The sequence below is a fragment of the Lytechinus pictus genome, chromosome 8 (genome assembly GCF_037042905.1).
Source record: "Lytechinus pictus isolate F3 Inbred chromosome 8, Lp3.0, whole genome shotgun sequence".
NCBI classification, from domain to species: Eukaryota; Metazoa; Echinodermata; class Echinoidea; order Temnopleuroida; family Toxopneustidae; genus Lytechinus; species Lytechinus pictus.
In genome coordinates this window covers 17,769,326-17,778,702 of record NC_087252.1, presented here as the reverse complement: position 1 = coordinate 17,778,702, position 9,377 = coordinate 17,769,326, and the positions used below count along the sequence as shown (strand labels likewise).

Below are 9,377 nucleotides of genomic sequence, written 5' to 3'. Positions count from 1 at the left end.
TAGATTCCGGGCTGGTGTTAAATTAACACATTTTAACCAAACGGTACAAAGCCCAAACTTGAACAATACTAGTTTAAGGTCAAGTCCACCTCAGATTTTTTTTTATTTTATTAAATAAAGAAAAATCAAACAAGCATAATGCTGAAAATTTCATCAAAATCGGATGTAAAATAAGGACGTTATGACATTTTTAAATGTCGCTTATTTTTCAAAAAAAAAAAACAGTTATATGCACAACTCAATGACATGCAAATGAGAGAGTCGACGATGTCCCTCACTCACTATTTCTTTTGTTTTGTATTGTTTGAAATATAGAATATTTCAATTTTTACAGATTTGATAATAAGGACCAACTTGATTGAACCATAAAATGTTAAGGCGATGGTAATTCCACATAATCAGGATCAGGGAGGAATGAAATTTTGTTTCAAGGACAATGAGGAGAAAATGGAAATAAATAATTAAATCCAAAATAAATAGTGAGTGAGTAATGTCATCAGTCCCCTTATTTGCATACCGACCAGGATGTGTATAGAACTGTGTTGTGAAATTAAGCGAAACTTTAAAATGTCATAACTTTCTTATTTTACATCCGATTTTGATGAAATTTTCAGTGTTGTGCTTGTTGGATTTTTCTCTTTTTATTCAAATCAACTTTTTGTTGGGGTAGACTTGTTGTGAATTTTCTGTTGTCACCAACACTACACCATTCTCACCACCATATCTTTCTTTATCACATGATGACTGCCATTGCAATCACAAACATTACTATAGTTAACATCACTATAATGTTCTCTATCATCTCCGTTAACATCATTACCATCATCAACATCACCATCATCTTTACTACCATATCCATCCCCATCATTACAACCATAAACATTAGTCATTTCACTATCATCACCATTACCATAATCAACGTCTTCATCGTCTTCACTATCATCTCCATCATCCATTACCATCATAATGATCGTCAACATCACAAAAGTCTTAAATATCATCTTAATCACCATCATTACTTCAATTACCATCAACACCATCTTCCATATCATCTCCATCGCCATCATTGTTCTTATCCCCATCACAATCATTACTATCACGAACATGAACATCATCTTCATTATTATCTCCATCCTCATTCCTGTCATCATCACAGACATCGTAATATCATCTCCATCACCATCATTATTATAATCATCACCACCACCATCAACAGCATCACTAGCATCTCCATAGTCATTATCCATGTTATCATTACTACCATTATTGCAACTCTTGCCATCAAGTCAAAGACCTTCTGCATGGTCGCCATCATAACCATCGTCTCCAAGCTCACAATTATCACAACCATTTCCATGTCCACCATCCACATCCATATACATACATAACTCTGAAAATCACGCACGTTCATCATCTTGGCATAACATTACTTCGACCAAATGAATAATCAATCCTCATCTTTCGTTCCAGATTCACTTTGTAAAATGAATGAAGATGTAAACTTTGTAAGAAGGAACAAATCGTTTTTATCTAACAAAAGTGGTTTACAAACATACGTATTTATTAAAGATCACATTTCAGAACAAGGAAATATCAATTCTAGACTTCCACAGGGCTCCATTCTTTTCCCTCTATAAGATTGGTATAAATGTGAAGATGTGTTGCAAAAGGTTTTTTTTTTTCACTTACTGCAATATTCTTATGAGAAACTAAGTTGTCATTAAGTACTACGATATAAACATAAAATTGGGTGTATCAAAATCAACCTGTCTCCAATTTTTATACATATATTTTTTCCCCAAAAAATTATATTTGTGGACCTAACAAGTGAACTGCAAGTAATGTGAAATAAATCAAATTTCCTTTGAATAAAAAAGTGATTTCTTTGCTACTTTTATTCACGTTTTAATGTGAATTTCAAATTTTCTTTGGTATCATCAGAGCATGAATAGGTCCATAATCAGAGCGACTAAAAATCAATGGGTTTTGAAAATTGTTGAAACAGAAAATAAAATTTATGAACAATTGATCTAACCCATTTTGACAAATGAGCTCTTCAGAAGAGTTTGCAAAAGGGGTTAGGTCCACTCCAAGAAAATCATTTTTGTTATTCTCCCATATATATGTAAGGTTATATCTAGAAACCCTTAAAAGGAAAGTTCAGCCTACATGTATAGAAAGGTTTGTTGTAAAATAAAATAGCAGAACGGAAAAAAGGGGTGAAAGTTTAAGGAAAATCCATTCAATACAAAAAAAGTTATTAGAATTTGGATTTATGACGTCAAAAACGAGCAGCCGCCCCATATGTTGGTTCGTGATTACTTATTTTTAATTTCCTTTTTAGGAGGACGTGTGAAATTATTTGTGTATTGACATACTGAAGGTACAATAAAAACATTTATAATTTTCTTAGAAAACGACAATTCTTTCAGTTTTACCATACTATATGAAGGAAACCTGCTCGGCTCGCATATGACGTCACAAATCAAATCATTTGATAACCTTTTTACTTTGATGGAATTCCCTCAAACCTTCGTTAATATTTTTTTGTCATTTTTTCTGCTATTTTTACATCAACTTTTTGTCATGGCGAATTTCCCTTTAAGTCATTACTATGTAACCTATTTTTTTCTTCCCGAGTTGAACCGAAATTCTATCATTGTGAAACACCACGGCATATCGTGTAGAACTATAGAACGCTGTTATTTTGAAAACAGACGACATGCGAATTGAAACTCGTGTATATCATCAGTACCAGAAGGTTTGTTCTTTCTCAACACTTAAAAAAAATATTACATTTATAAGTTGAATCAGTATCAGTTGAAAAACTACCCAACAATTTAAGCAATATATTTCGAGTAAATAATGAACTCCACCATTTATACCACGATTACCACCTTGAGTTACCCCATAATCTCAAGCATAATACTTTTACATTTACAGTTCAAAGAATGGGTCATTCCGCCAATTATGAAAGAGAGCTTGAACTTTAAGCATATTACACTTAAACATCAAAACTAAGTAATAGCATTTTAAACACATAACAAATAAATGATAACCTCATTTTGGTAAGACGTAATATGTGACCATACACCTGTAAAGTACTTTATACAATAGATTGGTAACAATTTTGTAACCCTTTTTTCTTTTTCCCCTCCTTTCATCCATCTGTCTTTGATTCCTCATATTTTTTGTTTGTTTCTCCTGTTCTTTGCTTTGTGAAGCCTTATTACCTTTCCGATGCATGCTTTACCTATCTAACTATGACCATACATCTCGTGCCTTACAATCCATTTTATTTTCCTATTTCCACGTCTGCTCATCGTTCGCTCTCTCAGTATATTTTTTTCATGAAAATCGTTTGGATTGAAATTAATTGCTTTATGATTGTCTAAGTTTCATTAAAAGCCTTGTTTTTCGTCGGTCAATAATGCTAATAATGATAATAATTACGTCATATAAAGCTCTACACAAAAACAACAATTGGTCAAAAATAAAAACACACGATATTAACACCACTTGTAATAAAAAACACATAGATGGAAGGGCACTGTTTAAGTTTATCAGGTAATGTATTCCATTATTATCCATACATTAGTCTAAATGAAACGTTTTACAAATGGTAATGAATTCGAGAAATTAGTTTCATGATTGAATGATAAATGAGATCAAACAAGATCATGAAGATACAATGCAACTAGCATTGCTGATTTATTCTACTTTTGCTTGGCGAAATGACTCCGGAAATAGCAAGGGTAAGTGAAATGCATCACGGTAGCCTACCTTCAGTCAACCTCGTGTTTTACTTGTGATCAAGAATGAACAATACACTTAAAAAAAAACAACTTATTTTTACATGATAAACGATGTTCTCATTCGATTGGGCAAATTAACCGAATATATGTGATGAAATCAATTATACAGCGTATAACAGTAAAGAAATTCAATAAATGTTATTAACAATAAAACGGAATATGTATATAATTGTAGGCCTATTTATCACTATTGGTCCTTTCATTCTACAGCTCTAAACAAAATGATTGGACATTTCCTTTTTACATTTTGATGAAGGTTATTCCCAATTCGCGATGACATGAATTGAACTGAGGTTCTTATGATTTCTATTTGTATTGACATCGAATTTGACTTGTATGTTTGTTTTCATCGCTCATTGATTTATATTTATGCTAGTGATAATATCGAAAAAGGAATATGTAATGAAAATTATTATGAACAAACTGATAAATACATCGAAATCATGAACATACCATATCATCCCAGTAGGGTATGTAACACCCCCCCCCAAAAAAAAAAATCCAGTAACCTAAAAAATTCGGTTAATGTAAATCTTGATCATATGCATGAATTTCTTATATTACAATTAATATTATCATACAAGCCAAATCATAATGATAAAGAATGATTAAAAATAAATTTTACTCTCCAGTGTAGAATTCACCGTTATCACGTCACGTGTATTATGTCTATCAACTCACCTCTCTCAATATTGGGTCTATGAAAAGCCATGTTAGGGGCAAACTTTCGCCAGGATTGTCTAAAATCCGAATTTTTGGTCTTGTTGATCTGATATTGGTGGATTCATTCTTTTAAATCAGATTAAACTGTTATTGTGATTAATCATTGCTTTTGATTTTTTTTGGGGGGAGGGTAGGTCTTTATTTTTGTTATCTTATTTCTAATCCCTGGAGGTACCTGGCTTATTCTCAAGATACGAACCTGCGTGCACATACATAATATCAATATAGACTAGTACTTTAATTATCCCCATTTTTAATCAAAATCATACATTTTAAAAGTCTTATCTGTACTATAGGCTACCAGACTCATTACTGGTTTCGTTGTCAACATCAGTCGTTTATGTCACAGAATATTGATTACCTCATCAAAAAAGTAAACATTGGTTATGAAATGTAGGTTTGAATCTGTTCTGAATAACCAATGCAATCTACGGTGTTTACTTTTAAATATTTATTTGGTGTTATATACATGTATTTATGTTTGAACATATTTCTTTCTATTAAATGGTGTGTAAAATGATAATATTTTGAAGGAAAGAAAAAAAAAATTATACAGTTTTTTTGTTCAAATAATTTCTATTGAAAATGGAGATTTCAGTAAGGCCCTCAATCTGTTTTATTCTAAGAATGGTAAATATTGGAACAGTATAATAGAATCTACGAAGTCCCTAACATGACATGCCTGAAACTATGCTAGATGTGACACGGTTTGGGCACAGGATGGGAGAGAGCTTCTTCAGTTGAAGCTATTATTATTATTATTTTTTTTTTTTTTTTTTTTTTGGGGGGGGGGTTAAACTTTTGCAGCGTCTCAAATCTAATTGTGTTACTTTCCATTGTATGTAATACCATTATTTTTTTATCGTTGAACATCATGTAATCTTGTATTTAACTATTGTATACGTGATTTTTTTTTTGTCGAATGGAAAGAATAAAATTTCTTAATTTGGACAGTAATGGACTACCAAGATTAATGTTGAAACTAGTGAATTAAATATTTTTTTATTAGCAAAAAGAGATTTGACTCTTAAACACTTCGGACATCATATTCTTACGAGTTAACTTTATTAGTCACTAGATTGAATATATAGAGCCTATCCGGTGTACAGAAAGCTATCTTTCCAGATTGAAACTGTCTTAGGTAATACCACTGCCTCTCCGGTTTCTCAATCTTGCAATCAGAAATAAGAGTCTTGATGTGTTTCAGCTCACCGGTGTACTCATCGATATTGAGCAGACCTTTCTCGTATCTTACAGAGGCGATTAGGATTGTATTGTCTTTACTCACATCAGCAAAGAGGTTATTATCCCCTGGTTTCGTTAATTCATGAATTACACCACCCTTTTCATCAATACGTATTATTGCATTCTTAAACTGCTTAACGATTAATGAATCACCATAGCTCGTGATTTGCATAGGTTCATACCCATCGCATGGTATCTCCCTGATAGCCTTCCCACCTGATGGTGAGAATACCTGGATCTTCTTAGCTTTCCTGTAGCTAACATAGATCAGATCATTGCTGTCTACAGTGAGATCACCTATCCCACCTTCACTCTTACCTAGAGTATCGAATGATACATCCTGCTTCTCTTCATCTGATGTGTACAGTGATATCTTATTATCGTAATGAAGTACAACATAACGACCATCAGAGAGGAATGCTATTCCATGTATCCCTAAATCTTTAATGACTGTCTTCTGTAGCTGACCATCAGCAGAGTAGATTTCGATTCCTCCAAATCTTGATCCAACAGCAACTATGCCATTCTTTGAAGTCACCATGCCATTCATACTATCTTTCTTTGTGAGTAATACATTGCATTTCGCGGGCTCGCAATTCACAATCCTCAGTTCCCCCATTGATAATGCATCAGGATTGCAGCTCGGTGAAAAAGTCAGTTTCTCTGCATGATCACCTATATCAATAGCAGCCTTTTTCTTTGGATCATCTCTGTCTAATACATTCTTCAATTCACTAGACAATGAATCACGAATTGCTACAACGTCTCCTTCTAGTGGGGCTTTCAAAGTATTACTCACCAATTCTCTCGCACTCTCAATACTCTTAACCAACCTCTCATCATCAATGTTCATATCATTTAAACTCTTGCATAATTCTTCTCTCTGATCTTCTAGTTGCTTTTTCAAGGTAGCATTCCTCTCTTTTATTTTCTTGATAGCTTCTTCACAAATCTTGTCAAGCTTCGCATTTTCCGCATCAATGTGATCATTGACACGTTTAATTTGATTATCAATACACGTCATATGATTCTTGACTGTTGTAGCTTTTGTCTTTCCTTGACCCTGAAGTAATTCAGAGCTCTTCTTGAAAGACGAATTGTACTCTCTTAAATCTTTAACATCGTGGCCTGTTTTCTCGTGGTAGAGCATGCGACATCTCATACAAATGAGCTTCTTACATGTCGTGCATACATCAGAGCATTCGTACTCTTCTGATTGGTGTACTTCTTCTTGACAGTAAATCTTTTTCTTTAAGACTACCCTACCCTCTCTGATGTCTTCAACGCTCACTACTTTATGTTTAAGATGTGGTTTCCATGTGTTGTGAGCTTGCAGACATGCGTTACACATGTTCTTACCACAATCGCAACAGAAGTGTGCGGCTCTTGATTGCTCGTCACACATGTCACAGAGCTGTTTACTATTCCTGACGTCATCAACAAGTGACTTCACAGGTACATTAGTTTTAAGATTGGCAACATTTCCATCCGCGACATTTGTTTTGATTCTACATAATGGACAAGTTAAATTATTATTCTGTAAGGAGCACGCTATAATATCTCGGATACATTTTTGACAAAACGTATGTGTACATGATAGTTGTTTGGGATCATTTAGCAAACTCAAACAAACTGGACACTGTAAACCTCGTGAAACAGTATGCTCAAGTGTCGCCATAATTGTTTTTTTTTTTCCTCAGCAGAAAATATAAATTATCTAGCGAATAGGTGAGACTTGCGTATATATTAGAATATGATCAACAGAATGATAAAGTTATTAAAAAAAAAAAATGTTTTACTCAATTTGTTTTAAAACTTTAGTGGTAGGCTACATGTGAAGACAGCTCTGAGTAACAGCAAAAAGACCCGGATATGCGTTCGTAGTCGACCTTCCCAATAGACCATTGCTATCTGTACCATAATGTCCCCTGTGGTAAAAAAAAACAAATAAATGAGAAGTAATAAAATAAGTATCTACATATTGAAGTGATTATACAGGGAGGTGTCAAGATAACACGAAATGTAAAATAATAATAATAAAGATTGAGAATGGTAGAGTGAGGTATAAAGCCTGTTTCTCCATGGAGCAGAGTATCCCATCCATGAAACATTTCACGTTAGCATCATCAGCTTTTAAAAAATCCGCCCTCATCCCCCCTGTTACACCCACAAATGTAATAACGCCCACAAATGTAATAACACTTTACCCACAAATTTAATACCACTTTACCCACAAATGTAATAATTTCACCCACAAATGTAATAATGCACTATATTACATAGGTTATGTAGATTCGAATCAGTGATAGGTCAATACGCCATCACGTGACCATAGCTGCGAGGATCGCATTTGTTATATTCTAGGTTTTGACGTCACCTCAGGGAATATACTGCGTTGTATTTTCAATTGCGGCGTTATATTCACTAAGTTGACGTCACTCGCTGCATACAAGTTGCGTAACAAGGTAGTTTATTTGATGTACGCGCTAATGTTAACGCGTCGATTGCATGAAGAACGCGTTTGATGTATTTTCCAAAAAAAAACTATTATGACGTAGATCGATGGATCAGAGCTGTAGCAAGAATTTCGGGTTTGAGCCAGATGATGAATGCAATTTCTGATGGCAAATCCACATATACTATATAATATAACAGATATTGCCTGGTCTATCGTTTTAATAAATAACATTTCAACTCTCCTCCGACGCTATATTTTCCCCTCGGGAAAATATTTTCCCTCAGCGCTGCGCGCTTCGGGCAAAATATAATCCCTTGGGAAAAATATAACTCCGTCGGGGAGAGGAAATGTTATATTCAAACTCTAGGTAGGCAATATCTGTATAATATTACATAGGTTATGTAGATTCGAATCAGTGATTGGTCAATACACCATCCCGTGACCATAACTGCGAGGATCGCATTTGTTATATTCTAGGTTTTGACGTCACCTCAGGGAATATACTGCGTTGTATTGTCAATTGCGGCGTTATATTCACTAAGGTGACGTCACTCACTGCATACAAGTTGCGTAACAAGGTAGTTTTTGATGTACGCGCTAATGTTAACGCGTCGATTGCATGAAGTACGCGCTTGATGTATTCAAAAAAAAAAATCTATTATGACGTAGATGGATTAGAGCTGTAGCAAGAATTTCGGGTTTGAGCCAAATGGTGAATGCAATTTCTGATGGCGAATCCACATAGACTATATAATATAACAGATATTGCCTGGTCTATCGTTTTAATAAATAACATTTCAACTCCCCTCCGAAGCTATATTTTTCCCTCGGGATAATATTTTCCCTCAGCGCTGCGCGCTTCGGGCAAAATATAATCCCTTGGGAAAAATATAACTCCGTCAGGGAGAGGAAATGTTATATTCAAACTCTAGGTAGGCAATATCTGTATATTACCCACAAATGTAATAATTTTTGATCGCCCGCAAATGTAATAATGACTTCACCCACAAATGTAATAAATTTGAAGGGATTTTTGGCGTATCCGTTCCAAACTAAAATCCTATAGTCAAGCGTTCATGTAGCACAAAAGTGCAAAGTCTTTTTTCCAGACCCGGTTAATAAAGCATTATAGTACA

At 34.1% G+C, this 9,377-nt stretch overlaps 1 protein-coding gene across 1 annotated transcript; it reads right to left on the bottom strand.

Moving 5' to 3' along the window:
* Positions 1-568: 568 nt before the first annotated feature.
* Positions 569-9,183, bottom strand: LOC129267091 (E3 ubiquitin-protein ligase TRIM33-like). The gene has a single exon (XM_064103681.1). The coding sequence runs from the start codon at positions 7,459-7,461 to the stop codon at positions 5,590-5,592; it is 1,872 nt and encodes a 623-aa protein (XP_063959751.1). The 5' UTR covers positions 7,462-9,183; the 3' UTR covers positions 569-5,589.
* Positions 9,184-9,377: the final 194 nt, after the last annotated feature.

Excerpts from the sequence above, each read along its gene's own strand:
- LOC129267091 (XM_064103681.1), bottom strand. The coding sequence starts at position 7,461 with ATGGCGACACTTGAGCATACTGTTTCACGAGGTTTACAGTGTCCAGTT.